The sequence below is a fragment of the Tachypleus tridentatus genome, chromosome 7, assembly GCF_004210375.1.
Source record: "Tachypleus tridentatus isolate NWPU-2018 chromosome 7, ASM421037v1, whole genome shotgun sequence".
NCBI classification, from domain to species: domain Eukaryota; kingdom Metazoa; phylum Arthropoda; class Merostomata; order Xiphosura; family Limulidae; genus Tachypleus; species Tachypleus tridentatus.
The window spans coordinates 175,267,563-175,288,199 of record NC_134831.1 but is presented as its reverse complement, the minus strand read 5'-3'; the positions used below and the strand labels follow the sequence as shown (position 1 = coordinate 175,288,199).

Genomic DNA, 20,637 nt, shown 5'->3' with positions numbered 1-20,637 from the left:
ACAGCCCTGGTGTTTAGGCTTGGAACTAGTGTGCTACTAACCATTCTTGATTAAGGGTGGAGATATAAAAGGATAGAAATGGAGGGAACGACATGCCCTAAGGATAGATAGCTTTCAACGTTACTGCTCCTAATTCTACAAAGGAGCTAGCTGTTTTTATAATCGAATTACTTTTCTCAAATGGTTTTACGTCTAAACATCCTTCGCGCCAGATGTTTTCTCTGTCGGCGTGTAAATTCTCTGAAGAAGAGATCACCATCGGTTTATCATATCTTAAAGCTGATGATACTAGTCATGTAATCTATCAGTTGATAATACTAGTCATGTAATCTTTCAGTTGATGATACTAGTCATGTAATCTATCAGTTGATATTACTAGTCATGTAATTTTTCAGTTGATGATACTAGTCATGTAATATACCAGTTGATGATTTTAGTCATGTCGATCTTCCAGTAAAAATTTCATCAGTTTTATTTATCCAAAGGATGTTTTTTTTTTTACGTTTTTCCAGTTCTCTAACATATCTAAACTATCAGAACACTACATTAATTATTTGTCTTTGATTGATATATTTACACGTTTATTATAAACTATCGATCATGCGTTTCTTTATTATCTTGTCGAAAGACAGGGCGGCAATGACTCCCCTAGGGCTGAAATGAAGTAAAAAGAGAAAAGATCTTAACATAAGTTTCTGTTTTTTTGTATAAATTAATGTTTTAGAGTTTTGTATTTAAAACTATGTTAATACGACACATCTTGATATAAGTATGTATTAAACTACTAACTGTGGACACGTACCCTGGACAGAAGTTATGTAAATTGATGACTAATGAACGATTATATTAGAACATGAAAAGTTGTTTCCTTTATATATAATTTAAAAAAACAAACCGTAAATTTACAAGCAATTTTGGTGAAGATCCATCCATACCTTCCGAAGTATTTACATGAACATGCAACAGACAGTACTATTATATTTATATTGGTGGCGCAAGTGTACTAGATACACGTGTGATGCATTCATGACGTCATATGCGTTTGTTTGTTTTGAATTTTGAGCAAAGCTACTTGAGGGCCATCTGCGCTAACCGTCCCTAATTTAGCAGTGTAAGACTAGAGGGAAGGCAGCTAGTCATCACCACTCACCGCCAATTCTTGGGATACTCTTTTACCAACGAATAGTGGGATTGACTGTAACATTATAACGCCCCCGTAGCTGAAAGGGCGAGCATGTTTGGTGTGACGAGGATTCGAACACACAACCCTCAGATTGCGAGTCGAGTGCCTTAACCACCTAGCCATGCCGAGCCCGTCATATGTGCATATGAATGGAGGAAAATAAAGTTCTCTTTGAAAAAAATGGAGGAGAAACAGGAAAATTGTGACCCCTATTGCAAATCTACATGCACACAGGATAAACATTTTGTAAAGTTGGGGGTTGCATATTGCATAATAAAAATGTTTTTCGAGTAGCATAAAAGCAAAAAATTCCACGATTGCGTGATGTCAAAAAATAACAGCACAAGACTTATAAATATAAAGCTACGTTAAATCAGAAAATATAGTGACATTATGTGTATAAAATTACATTGAGAGACACTAAATTTATCCATTTAGGGCACTTAATTATCTTATAGTACGTTGAAGAGGCACTCACTATTATGGTTGATTATTTGAAGAGTTAAAAACCCGCACCCATCCATTCACCCACTCAACCACCTACCCACACCCACACACATACACACACAGTGGCTCATTGCTATATATATCGACTTACAGCACTAAAAACTGGATTTAGAAACTCGTAGTGGCCGCAGCACAGATAGCTTCTTGGGTTATTTTGTGCTTAACAATAAAAACAAATCGCGGAATAGTTTGACAACTACAGTGGAATCCCTCTAAGCGGCCACCCCTCAGATTCGGTCACCCCTTGAAGGCGGTCATTCAATCACAGTCCCTTTTTTTGTTTACATAATCCCTAATTATGTACAGTGGAACCCCTCTAATCAGGCCAGTTTGTCTCAGTCCCGAAGGTGGCCGCTTCAGAGGGGTTCCACTGTAATATACAATATTCGCTCTCTGTTTGGAGGTTGAAAGGCCACCCTTTTGGTTTCAAAGGCTTTAATTTATTTATCGAGCTCTTTCAATGTCCTCTTTACATCTAAAGGCTCCCCAAGATGCGGAAGGAGGCGAACGTGAAAAATAAAAAAAAAAATGTTAATCCGAGATATCCGATTTCTCATGCCAAGTTTGATCCTACTAGTTCTATGAATATAATTTTTAAAATGGCGCCTCCAATATCATGAGGACATAAAATCCAATGCCAAATTCGAGTACATGGAGCCAGTAACTTACTGCTTTACTCCCTTTGAGCTCATGGCTCCTGGTAGCAGGTATGTCATACACGTAAATATTTATCTCTGATGTCCGCCTGTAAAGTTTGGTACTGCTAGCTGGTGACAGGGCGTGGGAATACAGTTTCAAAAATGGCACCTCCGAGATCATGAAATATGGAAAGAAACACATACTAGATCTTCAGTTTGCCTGGATAAATTTTCGGGATCGTTGTAGCTCCCTTGGTAATGAACATTGTTTTATAGATAAGGAGTCCCCTTGACCATCTGGAGTCCTGTGAAATTTGGCTCTAGAACCATCAACGAAGTTCGTGGATAAGCGTGCGTTGCTAAAGGATAAGACAGCAGGTTTACCTCATAGCCACAGCCGACAGGTGTCGCGGCGAGTTTACAGTGTAGCGTAACGTTAAAGTAGAATTCTTGAAATAAATTATTTCTAAAAGTTGGTTGATTGTTTGAATTATAGTAATAAATGTTCTCAGTCGCCCTTAAAGAACAACTCGCCAAGAAATTGGCGGCTTCGGAAGGTTGGCGATAACAATAATTATAATAACTTTAAATATTGTAAATAATTTAAGTTTACCGATTTTGACCAAACGTAGCGGAGTTAATAATGTACTTCGTGAGCTACAATCAACCTCTAAACAGTGGAAATCTGGTAGTGGAAACTACAGTTTTATGGCCATTTCGCGTGGCGATTATCATGTGAGGGCCTGACACGCAACATAAAGTTTAGTGTTAGTGCGTTACCAAACTAACAATGATCGAGTTTTGGTGTTTTCACTGCGATATGTGAAGAAACCATATTACCTTAATATTCTGGTTCATGTCTGTGTGTGACTGATTCAAAACAAGAGGCCACACTTTATAGAGTGACACTGTCGGGGAGGGGCCGCTGAGGAGTGAGGTGAACCACACGTAGTCCAGATATGTCAGTAATTATGTAACACGAGCTAGTGATTGGTTCGCGCAAACTTTTGGTTGACTTCACGAGGATAGATTCTCAGTTGGACGTTGACTCCCACTGCTTCCGGCACATATTACTTTCACGGCCGGTCTACCGTATGCCTTACCTACGTCGTCCCACTCCTCCGACCCGAGAGGGGGCAATGTTTCCCCGTCCTGACTGTGTCTGGGAATCGCGCCGACAGTGTACCTGCAGGATGCGACCCTCAGCTGACTACTGGCTCCCGTTTCGGAACCGTTTTCGCAGGCATTATGGTAGGTTCAGAGAGTAAATGGTATTGATGTGTATCAAAACTATTAGGGCGCCACCTAGTAAATGAGTTCCATTAAACGTATTTTGTAAGTATGTGTGTATAGCTGACAACGATAGATAGCGGTACCAATGAACAAGTAGTAAGAATTATTTTGAATAACAAATCACAAAATTATCCAAATTTATTTTTTATACCCCAAACATCCATAGGATTTTGTTTCATAAAACATCCAAAAAGTAAAGCTTTGATTTCACATCCTAAGGTGTTTTATTTTCTCTCAAAAATGTTTTATTTCAGTAAACTATTATGATAACTTCTCTCTCAGCTTTCATAAAAACTCTACATATTTTTTTATTGATGTTTGTTATAACACTCGATCTGTGTTTGTTATAACGCTTGATCTGTGTTTGTTATAACACTCGATCTGTGTTTGTTATAACGTTCGATCTAATAGCTAGATATTACTTTAACAGTTGCCCCAATTCTTCTACGTGATTCTACATTAAATGTGTGTTTGTTATAAAACTGGATCTGACAGCTAGATACTACTCTAGCAGTTGCTCCAATATCTCTACGTGATTCTATATTTATTGTGTGTTGGGATCTGATAGCCAGATACTACTCCAACTGATTGATGCTCTAGTACTTCCACATGACTCTAGATATGATATAATCTACATGAAATATCAAAGTAAAAATGAACTTGAAGCATAAATCAGAAGAGCCACAGAATAATAAAAAATAATTACCTGAGATTTCGGATGAGTGATTATTCAGGGTGGACTGGTAGTAAGAAACGTATTTGTCGTTTAGCACATGAAGGTTCTGTTTTTACCGACATTAATACATTGTTTTTGTGTCGAACAATTCTTGAGATTATTTTACCAGCAACAATATTGTTTCACTAATAACATCATTGTTTTAATAAGAATAACATTATTTTATTAATAACAGCATTGTTTTAAGAATAATGACATTGTTTTACTTATAATATCATTGTTCAAATAACAACGACATTATTATACTAGCAACATCATTGTTTTATTAATAACATCATTGTTTTAAGAATAATGACATTGTTTTACTAATATAATTGTTCAAATATCAACGACATTATTATACTAGCAACATCATTGTTTTACTAATAACATCATTGTTTTAAGAATAATGACATTGTTTTACTAATAATATCATTGTTCAAATAACAACGACATTATTATACTAGCAACATTATTGTTTTACTAATAACAACATTGTTTTAAGAATAATGACATAGTTTTACTAATAATATCATTGTTCAAATAACAACTACATTATTATACTAACAACATTATTGTTTTACTAATAACAACATTGTTTTAAGAATATTGACATTGTTTTACTTATAATATCATTGTTCAAATAACAACGACATCATTATACTAGCAACATCATTGTTTTTACTAATCACAACATTGTTTTAAGAATAATGACATTGTTTTGCTTATAATATCATTGTTCAAATAACAACGACATTATTATACTAGCAACATCATTGTTTTACTAATCACAACATTGTTTTAAGAATAATGACATTGTTTTACTTATAATATCATTGTTCAAATAACAACGACATTATTATACTAGCAACATCATTGTTTTACTAATCACAACATTGTTTTAAGAATAATGACATTGTTTTACTTATAATATCATTGTTCAAATAACAACTACATTATTATACTAGCAACATCATTGTTTTACTAATAACATCATTGTTTTAAGAATAATGACATTGTTTTACTTATAATATCATTGTTCAAATAACAACGACATTATTATACTAGCAACATCATTGTTTTACTAATCACAACATTGTTTTACTAATAATATCATTGTTTAAATAACAAAGACATTATTTATGTAATAACAACATTGTTCTAATAACAATAACATCGGTTTTTTAATAAGGACATTGTCTTATTAATAGCAATATTGTTTTACTAACAACATTATTTTAGTAATAACATCATTGTTTGAGAAACAACAATATCATTTTACTGTTTGTTTGTTTGTTTTTTAATTTCGAACAAAACTACTCGAGGACTATATGTGCTAGCCGTCAGCATTTGTTTGAAGTCAGCAAGTCATCACCAACAACCGCCAACTCTAGGTCTACTCATTTACCAACGAATAGTGGGATTGACTGTCACTTATAACGCACCCAAGTCTGAAAGGACGAGCATGTTTACCGACGGGGATGCGAACCCGCAACCCTAAGATTACGAGTCGCACTCCTTAACACGCTTGGCCATGTCGGTCCTATCGTTTTACCAACAACAACATTGTTTTATAAACAATAATATTATTTTACTAATAAAAACAACATTGTTTTCTTAACAATAACATTATTCTACTAACGCCAACCGTCATACGGAATGACATAGTATTGTTTTCTCACTCAGAAAAAGTGGTGTGATATGCTTTTAAACGTCATACGGAATACCGTGTTATTGTTTTTTAACTTGTTACAAGTGATGAGCTATGGTTTTAACAGTCATACTGAATGACATGGTATTGTTATCTAACTTGTGACAAATAGAGTGCTTTGGATTTGAACATCATATTCAATAACGTGGTATTTTATTCAGAGTTATGACAAGTGATATGATATGGTTTTAACCACTATACTGAATGACATGGTATTGCTTTCTAACTAATGACAAACGATGTGATATGGTTTTAAAAGACATACTGAATGACATGGTATTGTTTTCTAACTAATAACAAGTAACGTGATATGGTTTTAACCGACATACTGAATGAAATAGTATTGTTTTCTAACTAATAACAAGCGATGTGATATGGTTTTAACCAACATACTGAATGACATGGTATTGTTTTCTAACTAATAACAAGCGATGTGATGTGGTTTTACGCCATATACTGAATGACGTGGCATTGTTTTCTAATTAATGACAAGCAATGTGATATGGTTTTAATCGATATACTGAATGACGTGGCATTGTTTTCTAACTTATGACAATTGATATGATATGGTTTTAACCGACATACTGAATAACATGGTATTGTTATCTGACTTGAGACAAGTAGTGTGATATGGATTTGAACGTCATATTCAATAACGTGGTATTGTTTTAAGAGTTATGAGAAGTGATGTGATATGGTTTTAACCGTCGTACTGAATGGCATGGTATTGTTTAATAATTAATGACAAGTGGTGTTATTTGGTTTCAACAGACATATTGTATGATATCGTATAGTTCCTTTACAAATGACATGTGATGTGATATGGTTTTAACCTCATACTGAATAACATCGTGTTGTTGCTTTACTAATGACATGTGATGTCATAAAGTTTTAACCGACATACTCAATGATATGGTATAGTTTTCTAATTAGTGACAAATGATGTGATATTGTTTTAATTTCATACTGAAAGACATGGTGTTGCTTTCTGAGTAATGAAAATCGATGTGATATGGTTTAACCGACATACTGAATGACATGGTATTGTTTTCTAACTAATAACAATCGAAGTGATATGGCTTTAACCGAAATACTAAATGACATGGTATTGCTCTCTAATTAATGACAAGCGATGTGATATGATTTTAATCGACATACTGAATAACATCGTATTGTTTCCTAACTAATGACAAGTGATGTGATATAGTTTTAACCGAAATACGGAATGACATGGTATTGTTATCTAACTTGTGACATGTAGTGTGATATGGATTTGAACGTCATGCTGAATAACATCGTATTGTTCCTTTACTAATGACAAGTGATGTGATATGGTTTTAACAGTCATACTGAATGACATGGTATTGTTTTCTTAGTAATAACATGCGATGTGATATGGCTTTAACCGAAATACTAAATGACATGGTATTGCTCTCTAATTAATGACAAACGATGTGATATGGTTTTAAAAGACATACTGAATGACATGGTATTGTTTTCTAACTAATAACAAGCGATGTGATATGGTTTTAACGACATACTGAATGACATGGTATTGTTTTCTAACTAATAACAAGCGATGTGATATGGTTTTAACATCATGCTGAATAACATCGTATTGTTCCTTTACTAATGACAAGTGATGTGATATGGTTTTAACAGTCATACTGAATGACATGGTATTGTTTTCTTAGTAATAACATGCGATGTGATATGGTTTTAACCGACATGCAGAATGAGATGGTATTGTTTTCTAATTAAAGACAAACGATGTGATATTGTTTTAATTTCATACTGAATTACATGTCATTGCTTTCTAACTAATGGCAAACGATGTGATATGGTTTTAACCGACATAATGAATGAAATGGTATGGTTTTCTAATCAATAACAAGCGATGTGACATGGTTTTAATCGATATTCTTAATGACGTGGCATTGTTTTCTAACTTATGACAATTGATGTGATATGGTTTTCACCTCATACTGAATAACATCGTGTTGTTGCTTTACTAATGACATGTGATGTCATAAAGTTTTAACCGACATACTCAACGATGTTATATTGTTTTAATTTCATACTGAATGACATGGTGTTGCTTTCTGAGTAATGAAAATCGATGTGATATGGTTTAACCGACATACTGAATGACATGGTATTGCTCTCTAATTAATGACAAGCGATGTGATATGGTTTTAAACGACATACTGAATGACATGGTATTGTTATCTTACTTGCGAAAAGTAGTGTGATATGGATTTGAACGTCATATTCAATAACGTGGTATTGTTTTAAGAGTTATGAGGAGTGATGTGATATGGTTTTTAATGACATACTGAATGAAATTGTATTATTTTCTAATGAATGACAAGTTGTGTGATTTGGTTTTAACCGACATATTCAATGATATCGTATAGATCCATTACTTATGACTAGTGATAACATATGGTTTTAACCTCATACTGAATGACATGGTATTGTTTTTTAATTAATAACAAGCGATGTTATATGGTTTAACCGACATACTGAATGACATGTCATTGTTTTCTTATTACTGACAAGCGATGTGATATCGTTTAACCGACATAATGAATGACATGGCATTATTTTCTAAATAATGAGAAGCAAGGTGATATGGTTTTAACCGACATACTGAATGACATGGTATTGTTATCTGATTTGAGACAAGTAGTGTGATATGGATTTGAACGTTATATTCAAGAATGTGGTATTGTTCTAAGAGTTATGAGAAGTGATGTTATATGGTTACAACCGACATACTAAATGACATGGTATTGTTGCTTTACTAATCACAAGCGATGTGATATGGTTTTAACCGATGTACTGAATGACATGGTATTGTTTTCTGAGTAACGACAAACGATGTGATATTGTTTTAATTTCCTACTGAATTACATGGTATTGCTCTCTGACTAATGGCAAACGATGTAATATTGTTTTAACCGACATACTGAATGACATGGTATTGTTATCTGACTTGCAACAAGTAGTGTGATATGGATTTGAACGTCATATTCAAAAACGTGGTATTGTTTTAAGAGTTATGAGGAGTGATGTTATATGGTTTCAACCGACATACTGAATGACATGGTATTGTTGCTTTACTAATCATAAGCGATGTGATATGGTTTTAACCGATGTACTGAATGACATGGTATTGTTTTCTGAGTAAGGACAATCGATGTGATATGGTTTTGACCGACATACTGAATGACATGGTATTGTTATCCAACTTGGGACACGTAGTGTGATATGGATTTGAACGTCATATTCAATAACGTGGTATTATTTTCAAAGTTATGACAGGTGATATGATATGGTTTTAACCGTTACACTGAATGACATGGTATTTCTTTCTAACTATTGACAAACAATGTGATATGGTTTTAAACGACATACTGAATGACATGGTATTGTTTTTTACTAATGACAATTGATATAATATGGTTTTAAACGACAAATTTAATAACATCGTGTTGTTTTCATACTAATAACAAATGATGTGATATAGTTTTAACCGAAATACTGAATGATATGGTATTGTTTTCTAACTAATGACAAGCGATGTGATATGATTTTAACCTCATACTGAATGACATGGTATTGTTTTTTAACTAATAACAAGCCATGTGATATGGTTTTAACCTCATACTGCATAACATCGTATTGTTTATTTACTAATGACAAGTAATGTGATATGGTTTTAACCTCATACTGAATGATATGGTATTGTTATCTGACTTGTGACAAGTGGTGTGATATGGATTTGAACGTCATATTCAATAACGTGGTATTGTTTTAAGAGTTATGAAGAGTGATGTTATATGGTTTTAACCGTCACACTGATTCACAAGGTATTGCTTTCTAACTATTGACAAACAATGTGATATGGTTTTAAACGACATACTGAATGACATGGTTTTGTTTTTTTACTAATGACAATTGATATGATATGGTTTTAACCGACTTATTTAACAACATCGTATTGTTGCTTTACTAATGACAAGTGATGTGATATGGTTATGACCGAAATACTGTATGACCTAGTATTGTTTTTTTAGCTTGTGACAAGCAATGTGATATGGATTTAACCGACATACTTAATGATATGGTATTGTTTTCTAAGTAATAATAAGCGATGTGATATCGCTTTAACCGACATGCAGAATGACATAGTATTGTTTAATAATTAATGACAAGTGGTATTATTTGATTTTAACAGAAATATTGTATGATATCGTATAGTTCCTTTACAAATGACAAGAGATGTGATATGGTTTTAACCTCATACTGAATAACATCGTGTTGTTCCTTTACTAATGACATGTGATGTGATATGGTTTTAACAGTCATACTGAATGACATGGTATTGTTTTATACCTAATGACAAATGATGTGATATGATGTTAAACTCATACTGAATAACATCGTATTGTTCCTTTACTAATGACAAGCGATGTGATATGATTTTAACCGAAATACTAAATGACATGGTATTGCTCTCTAATTAATGGCAAGCGATGTGATATGGTTTTAACCGACATACAGAATAACATCGTATTGTTCCTTTCCTAATGACATGTGATGTGATATGGTTTTAACAGTCATACTGAATGACATGGTATTGTTTTCTAGCTAATGACAAATGATGTGACATGATGTTAACCTCATACTGAATAACATCGTATTGTTCCTTTACTAATGACAAGTGATGTGATATGGTTCTAACAGTCATACTGAATGACATGGTATTGTTTTCTAACTAATGATAAATGATGTGATATGGTTTAAACCTCATACTGCATAACATCGTATTGTTCCTTTACTAATGACAAGTGATGTGAATGGTTTTAACCGACATATTGAATGACATGGTATTGCTTTCTAACTATTGACAAACAATGTGATATGGTTTCAAACGACATACTGAATGACATGGTATTGTTTTTTTACTAATGACAATTGATATAATATAGTTTTAAACGAAAATTTAACAACATCGTATTGTTGCTTTACTAATGACAAGTGATGTGATATAGTTATGACCGAAATACTGAATGACATGGTGTTGCTTTCTAACTAATCACAAGCGATGTGATATGCCTTTAACCGACGTACTGATAAACATGGTATTGTTTTCTAGGTAATAACAAGCGATGTGATATGGTTTTAACTGACATGCAGAATGACATGGTATTTCTAATAATTAATGACAAGTGGTGTTATTTGGTTTTATCAGACATATTGTACGATATCGTATAGTTCCTTTACAAATGACAAGAGATGTGATATGGTTTTAACCTCATACTGAATAACATCGTGTTGTTGCTTTACTAATGACATGTGATGTCATATAGTTTTAACCGACATACTGAATGACATGGTGTTGCTTTCTAACTAATCACAAGCGATGTGATATGTCTTTAACCGACGTACTGAATGACATGGTATTGTTTTCTTAGTAATAACATGCGATGTGATATGGTTTTAACCGACATGCAGAATGAGATGGTATTGTTTTCTAATTAAAGATAAACGATGTGATATTGTTTTAATTTCATACTGAATTACATGTCATTGCTTTCTAACTAATGGCAAACGATGTGATATGGTTTTAACCGACATAATGAATGAAATGGTATGGTTTTCTAATCAATAACAAGCGATGTGACATGGTTTTAATCGATATTCTTAATGACGTGGCATTGTTTTCTAACTTATGACAATTGATGTGATATGGTTTTAACCTCATACTGAATAACATCGTGTTGTTGCTTTACTAATGACATGTGATGTCATAAAGTTTTAACCGACATACTCAACGATGTGATATTGTTTTAATTTCATACTGAATGACATGGTGTTGCTTTCTGAGTAATGAAAATCGATGTGATATGGTTTAACCGACATACTGAATGACATGGTATTGTTTTCTAACTAATAACAATCGATGTGATAGGGCTTTAACCGAAATACTAAATGACATGGTATTGCTCTCTAATTAATGACAAGCGATGTGATATGGTTTTAAACGACATACTGAATGACATGGTATTGTTATCTTACTTGCGACAAGTAGTGTGATATGGATTTGAACGTCATATTCAATAACGTGGTATTGTTTTAAGAGTTATGAAGAGTGATGTTATATGGTTTTAACCGTCACACTGATTCACAAGGTATTGCTTTCTAACTATTGACAAACAATGTGATATGGTTTTAAACGACATACTGAATGACATGGTTTTGTTTTTTACTAATGACAATTGATATGATATGGTTTTAACCGACATATTTAACAACATCGTATTGTTGCTTTACTAATGACAAGTGATGTGATATAGTTTTGACCGAAATATTGTATGACCTAGTATTGTTTTTTAGCTTGTGACAAGCAATGTGATATGGATTTAACCGACATACTTAATGATATTGTATTGTTTTTTAAGTAATAATAAGCGATGTGATATCGCTTTAACCGACATGCAGAATGACATAGTATTGTTTAATAATTAATGACAAGTGGTATTATTTGATTTGAACAGAAATATTGTATGATATCGTATAGTTCCTTTACAAATGACAAGAGATGTGATATGGTTTTAACCTCATACTGAATAACATCGTGTTGTTCCTTTTCTAATGACATGTGATGTGATATGGTTTTAACAGTCATACTGAATGACATGGTATTGTTTTATACCTAATGACAAATGATGTGATATGATATTAAACTCATACTGAATAACATCGTATTGTTCCTTTACTAATGACAAGCGATGTGATATGATTTTAACCGAAATACTAAATGACATGGTATTGCTCTCTAATTAATGGCAAGCGATGTGATATGGTTTTAACCGACATACAGAATAACATCGTATTGTTCCTTTCCTAATGACATGTGATGTGATATGGTTTGACAGTCATACTGAATGACATGGTATTGTTTTCTAGCTAATGACAAATGATGTGATATGATGTTAACCTCATACTGAATAACATCGTATTGTTCCTTTACTAATGAAAAGTGATGTGATATGGTTCTAACAGTCATACTGAATGACATGGTATTGTTTTCTAACAAATGACAAATGATGTGATATGGTTTAAACCTCATACTGCATAACATCGTATTGTTCCTTTACTAATGACAAGTGATGTGATATGGTTTTAACCGACATATTGAATGACATGGTATTGCTTTCTAACTATTGACAAACAATGTGATATGGTTTTAAACGACATACTGAATGCCATGGTATTGCTTTCTAACTACTGACAAACGATGTGACATTGTTTTAAACGACATGGTATTGTTTTATAACTAATGACAAGTGATGTGATATTGTTTTAAAAGTCACTCTGAATGACATCGTATTGTTTTCTCACTAATGAGAATTCATGTGATATGGTTTTAACCGTTGTACTGAATTACATGGTATTGTTTTCTAATTAATGACAAGTGATGTAATTGGTTTTAACCGACATACTGAAAAACATCGTAAATTTTTGTTGCAAATAACAAGTGATGTGATATGGTATTAATCGACAAATTTAATAACATCGTATTGTTTTCATACTAATAACAAATGATGTGATATAGTTTTAACCGACATACTGAATGATATGGTATTGTTTTCTAATTAAACAAGCGATGTGATATGGTTTTACCCGACATACAGAATAACATCTATTGTTCTTTTAGTAATGACATGTGATGTGATATGGTTTTAACAGTGATACTGAATGACATGGTATTGTTTTCTAGCTAATGACAAATTATGTGATATGATGTTAATCTCATACTGAATAACATCGTATTGTTTCTTTACTAATGACAAGTGATGTGATATGGTTTTAACAGTCATACTGAATGACATGGTATTGTTTTCTAACTAATGATAAATGATGTGATATGGTTTAAACCTCATACTGCATAACATCGTATTGTTCCTTTACTAATGACAAGTGATGTGATATGGTTTTAACCTCATACTGAATCACATGGCATTGTTTTCTAATTAATGACAAGCGATGTGATATGGTTTAAACCTCATACTGCATAACATCGTATTGTTCCTTTACTAATGACAAGTGATGTGATATGGTTTTAATCTCATACTGAATCACATGGCATTGTTTTCTAATTAAAGACAAACGATGTGATATTGTTTTAATTTCATACTGAATTACATGGCATTGCTTTCTAACTAATGGCAAACGATGTAATATGGTTTTAACCGACATAATGAATGAAATGGTATGGTTTTCTAATCAATAACAAGCGATGTGATATGGTTTTAATCGATATCTTAATGACGTGGCATTGTTTTCTAACTTATGACAATTGATGTGATATGGTTTCAACAAATATATTGAATGGCATGGTATTGTTTAATAATTAATGACAAGTGGTGTTATTTGGTTTTAACAGACATACTGAATGATATGGTGTTGCTTTCTGACTAATGGTAAGCGATGTGATATGATTTTAACCTCATACTGCATACCATCGTATTGTTTCTTTACTAATGACAAGCGATGTGATATGGTTTTAACCGACATACTGAATGACATGGTATTGTTATCTGACTTGAGACAAGTAGTGAGATATGGATTTGAACGTCATATTCAATAACGTAGTATTGTTTTAAGAGTTATGAGAAGTGATGTTATATGGTTTTAACCGTCGTACTGAATGGCATGGTATTGTTTAATAATTAATGACAAGTGGGGTTATTTGGTTTTAACGGACATATTGTATGTTATCGTATAGTTCCTTTACAAATGGCATGTGATGTGATATGGTTTTAACCTCATACTGAATAACATCGTGTTGTTGCTTTACTAATGACATGTGACGTCATAAAGTTTTAACCGACATACTCAATGATATGGTATAGTTTTCTAATTAGTGACAAACGATGTGATATTGTTTTAATTTCGTACTGAATGACATGGTGTTGCTTTCTAACTAATAACAATCGATGTATATGGCTTTAACCGAAATAATAAATGACATGGTATTGCTTTCTAATTAGTGACAAGCGATGTGATATGATTTTAACCGTCATACTGAACGATATGGTATTGTTTTCTAAGTAATGACAAGTGATGTAATATAGTTTTAACCGACCTACGGAATGACATGGTATTGTTATCTAACTTGTGACATGTAGTGTGATATGGATTTGAACGTCATATTCAATAACTTGGTATTGTTTTACGAGTTATGAGGAGTGATGTTATATGGTTTTAACCGTTATACTGAATGACATGGTATTGCTTTTAACTAATGACAAAGGATGTGATATGGTTTTTAATGACATACTGAATGAAATGGTATTGTTTTTAACAATAACAATTCAAGAATGTGGTATTGTTTTAAGAGTTATGAAGAGTGATGTTATATGGTTTTAACCGTCACACTGATTCACAAGGTATTGCTTTCTAACTATTGACAAACAATGTGATATGGTTTTAAACGACATACTGAATGACATGGTTTTGTTTTTTACTAATGACAATTGATATGATATGGTTTTAACCGACATATTTAACAACATCGTATTGTTGCTTTACTAATGACAAGTGATGTGATATAGTTTTGACCGAAATATTGTATGACCTAGTATTGTTTTTTAGCTTGTGACAAGCAATGTGATATGGATTTAACCGACATACTTAATGATATTGTATTGTTTTTTAAGTAATAATAAGCGATGTGATATCGCTTTAACCGACATGCAGAATGACATAGTATTGTTTAATAATTAATGACAAGTGGTATTATTTGATTTTAACAGAAATATTGTATGATATCGTATAGTTCCTTTACAAATGACAAGAGATGTGATATGGTTTTAACCTCATACTGAATAACATCGTGTTGTTCCTTTACTAATGACATGTGATGTGATATGGTTTTAACAGTCATACTGAATGACATGGTATTGTTTTATACCTAATGACAAATGATGTGATATGATATCAAACTCATACTGAATAACATCGTATTGTTCCTTTACTAATGACAAGCGATGTGATATGATTTTAACCGAAATACTAAATGACATGGTATTGCTCTCTAATTAATGGCAAGCGATGTGATATGGTTTTAACCGACATACAGAATAACATCGTATTGTTCCTTTCCTAATGACATGTGATGTGATATGGTTTGACAGTCATACTGAATGACATGGTATTGTTTTCTAGCTAATGACAAATGATGTGATATGATGTTAACCTCATACTGAATAACATCGTATTGTTCCTTTACTAATGAAAAGTGATGTGATATGGTTCTAACAATCATACTGAATGACATGGTATTGTTTTCTAACAAATGACAAATGATGTGATATGGTTTAAACCTCATACTGCATAACATCGTATTGTTCCTTTACTAATGACAAGTGATGTGATATGGTTTTAACCGACATATTGAATGACATGGTATTGCTTTCTAACTATTGACAAACAATGTGATATGGTTTTAAACGACATACTGAATGCCATGGTATTGCTTTCTAACTACTGACAAACGATGTGACATTGTTTTAAACGACATGGTATTGTTTTATAACTAATGACAAGTGATGTGATATTGTTTTAAAAGTCACTCTGAATGACATCGTATTGTTTTCTCACTAATAAGAATTCATGTGATATGGTTTTAACCGTTGTACTGAATTACATGGTATTGTTTTCTAATTAATGACAAGTGATGTAATTGGTTTTAACCGACATACTGAAAAACATCGTAAATTTTTGTTGCAAATAACAAGTGATGTGATATGGTATTAATCGACAAATTTAATAACATCGTATTGTTTTCATACTAATAACAAATGATGTGATATAGTTTTAACCGACATACTGAATGATATGGTATTGTTTTCTAATTAAACAAGCGATGTGATATGGTTTTACCCGACATACAGAATAACATCTATTGTTCTTTTAGTAATGACATGTGATGTGATATGGTTTTAACAGTGATACTGAATGACATGGTATTGTTTTCTAGCTAATGACAAATTATGTGATATGATGTTAATCTCATACTGAATAACATCGTATTGTTTCTTTACTAATGACAAGTGATGTGATATGGTTTTAACAGTCATACTGAATGACATGGTATTGTTTTCTAACTAATGATAAATGATGTGATATGGTTTAAACCTCATACTGCATAACATCGTATTGTTCCTTTACTAATGACAAGTGATGTGATATGGTTTTAACCTCATACTGAATCACATGGCATTGTTTTCTAATTAATGACAAGCGATGTGATATGGTTTAAACCTCATACTGCATAACATCGTATTGTTCCTTTACTAATGACAAGTGATGTGATATGGTTTTAACCTCATACTGAGTCATATGGCATTGTTTTCTAATTAAAGACAAACGATGTGATATTGTTTTAATTTCATACTGAATTACATGGCATTGCTTTCTAACTAATGGCAAACGATGTAATATGGTTTTAACCGACATAATGAATGAAATGGTATGGTTTTCTAATCAATAACAAGCGATGTGACATGGTTTTAATCGATATCTTAATGACGTGGCATTGTTTTCTAACTTATGACAATTGATGTGATATGGTTTCAACAAATATATTGAATGGCATGGTATTGTTTAATAATTAATGACAAGTGGTGTTATTTGGTTTTAACAGACATACTGAATGATATGGTGTTGCTTTCTGACTAATGGTAAGCGATGTGATATGATTTTAACCTCATACTGCATACCATCGTATTGTTTCTTTACTAATGACAAGCGATGTGATATGGTTTTAACCGACATACTGAATGACATGGTATTGTTATCTGACTTGAGACAAGTAGTGAGATATGGATTTGAACGTCATATTCAATAACGTAGTATTGTTTTAAGAGTTATGAGAAGTGATGTTATATGGTTTTAACCGTCGTACTGAATGGCATGGTATTGTTTAATAATTAATGACAAGTGGGGTTATTTGGTTTTAACGGACATATTGTATGTTATCGTATAGTTCCTTTACAAAGGGCATGTGATGTGATATGGTTTTAACCTCATACTGAATAACATCGTGTTGTTGCTTTACTAATGACATGTGACGTCATAAAGTTTTAACCGACATACTCAATGATATGGTATAGTTTTCTAATTAGTGACAAACGATGTGATATTGTTTTAATTTCGTACTGAATGACATGGTGTTGCTTTCTAACTAATAACAATCGATGTATATGGCTTTAACCGAAATAATAAATGACATGGTATTGCTTTCTAATTAGTGACAAGCGATGTGATATGATTTTAACCGTCATACTGAACGATATGGTATTGTTTTCTAAGTAATGACAAGTGATGTAATATAGTTTTAACCGACCTACGGAATGACATGGTATTGTTATCTAACTTGTGACATGTAGTGTGATATGGATTTGAACGTCATATTCAATAACTTGGTATTGTTTTACGAGTTATGAGGAGTGATGTTATATGGTTTTAACCGTTATATTGAATGACATGGTATTGCTTTTAACTAATGACAACGGATGTGATATGGTTTTTAATGACATACTGAATGAAATGGTATTGTTTTCATACAAATAACAAGTGATGTGATATAGTTTTAACCGACATACTGAATAACATCCTATTGTTCCTTTACTAATGACAAGTGATGTGATATGGTTTTAATTTCATACTGAATCACATGGCATTGTTTTCTAATTAATGACGAGAGATGTGATATGGTTTTAACCGACATACTGAATGACATGGTATTGTTATGTTTCTTGCGACAAGTAGTGTGATATGGATTTGAACGTCATATTCAATAACTTGGTATTGTTTTACGAGTTATGAGGAGTGATGTTATATGGTTTTAACCGTTATACTGAATGACATGGTATTGCTTTTAACTAATGACAAAGGATGTGATATGGTTTTTAATGACATACTGAATGAAATGGTATTGTTTTTAACAATAACAATTCAAGAATGTGGTATTGTTTTAAGAGTTATGAGAAGTGATGTTATATGGTTTCAGCCGGTATACTGAATGACATGGTATTGTTGCTTTACTAATCATAAGCGATGTGATATGGTTTTAACCGATGTACTGAATGACATGGTATTGTTTTCTGAGTAAGGACAATTGATGTGATATGATTTTGACCGACATACTGAATGACATGGTATTGTTATCCAACTTGTGATACGTAGTGTGATATGGATTTGAACGTCATATTCAATAACGTGGTATTACTTTCAAAGTTATGACAGGTGACATAATATGGTTTTAACCGTTACACTGAATGACATGGTATTTCTTTCTAAATATTGACAAACAATGTGATATGGTTTTAAACGACATACTGAATGACATGGTATAGTTTTTTACTAATGACAATTGATATAATATGGTTTTAAACGACAAATTTAATAACATCGTATTGTTTTCATAGTAATAACAAATGATGTGATATAATTTTAACCGACATACTGAATGATATGGTATTGTTTCCTAACTAATGACAAGCGATGTGATATGATTTTAACCGACATACTGAATGATATGGTGTCGCTTTCTAACTAGTAACAAGCCATGTGATATGGTTTTAAACGACATACTGAATGACATGGTATTGTTATCTTACTTGCGACAAGTAGTGTGATATGGATTTGAACGTCATATTCAATAACGTGGTATTGTTTTAAGAGTTATGAGGAGTGATGTGATATGGTTTTTAATGACATACTGAATGAAATTGTATTATTTTCTAATGAATGACAAGTTGTGTGATTTGGTTTTAACCGACATATTCAATGATATCGTATAGATCCATTACTTATGACTAGTGATGACATATGGTTTTAACCTCATACTGAATGACATGGTATTGTTTTTTAATTAATAACAAGCGATGTTATATGGTTTAACCGACATACTGAATGACATGTCATTGTTTTCTTATTACTGACAAGCGATGTGATATCGTTTAACCTACATAATGAATGTCATGGCATTATTTTCTAAATAATGAGAAGCAAGGTGATATGGTTTTAACCGACATACTGAATGACATGGTATTGTTATCTGATTTGAGACAAGTAGTGTGATATGGATTTGAACGTTATATTCAAGAATGTGGTATTGTTCTAAGAGTTATGAGAAGTGATGTTATATGGTTACAATCGACATACTAAATGACATGGTATTGTTGCTTTACTAATCACAAGCGATGTGATATGGTTTTAACTGATGTACTGAATGACATGGTATTGTTTTCTGAGTAACGACAAACGATGTGATATTGTTTTAATTTCCTACTGAATTACATGGTATTGCTCTCTGACTAATGGCAAACGATGTAATATTGTTTTAACCGACATACTGAATGACATGGTATTGTTGTCTGACTTGCAACAAGTAGTGTGATATGGATTTGAACGTCATATTCAAAAAACGTGGTATTGTTTTAAGAGTTATGAGGAGTGATGTTATATGGTTTCAACCGACATACTGAATGACATGGTATTGTTGCTT

General features: G+C 32.4%; 1 protein-coding gene across 2 annotated transcripts in view; it reads left to right on the top strand.

The window, feature by feature from the left end:
* The window catches only part of LOC143257309 (uncharacterized), a 39,506-nt gene that overhangs the window by 1,350 nt on the left and 17,519 nt on the right, over positions 1 to 20,637 (top strand). Inside the window, exon 1 of one of the 2 annotated variants that reach the window (XM_076515760.1) lies at positions 3,397 to 3,579. The exons of the other annotated variant lie outside the window; for it this stretch is intronic. Coding sequence (XP_076371875.1) covers positions 3,423 to 3,579 — 157 coding nt within the window. The 5' untranslated portion in view covers positions 3,397 to 3,422. Of the gene's footprint in view, positions 1 to 3,396; positions 3,580 to 20,637 lie in introns of those variants that run through there. 2 annotated transcript variants of the gene reach the window in all.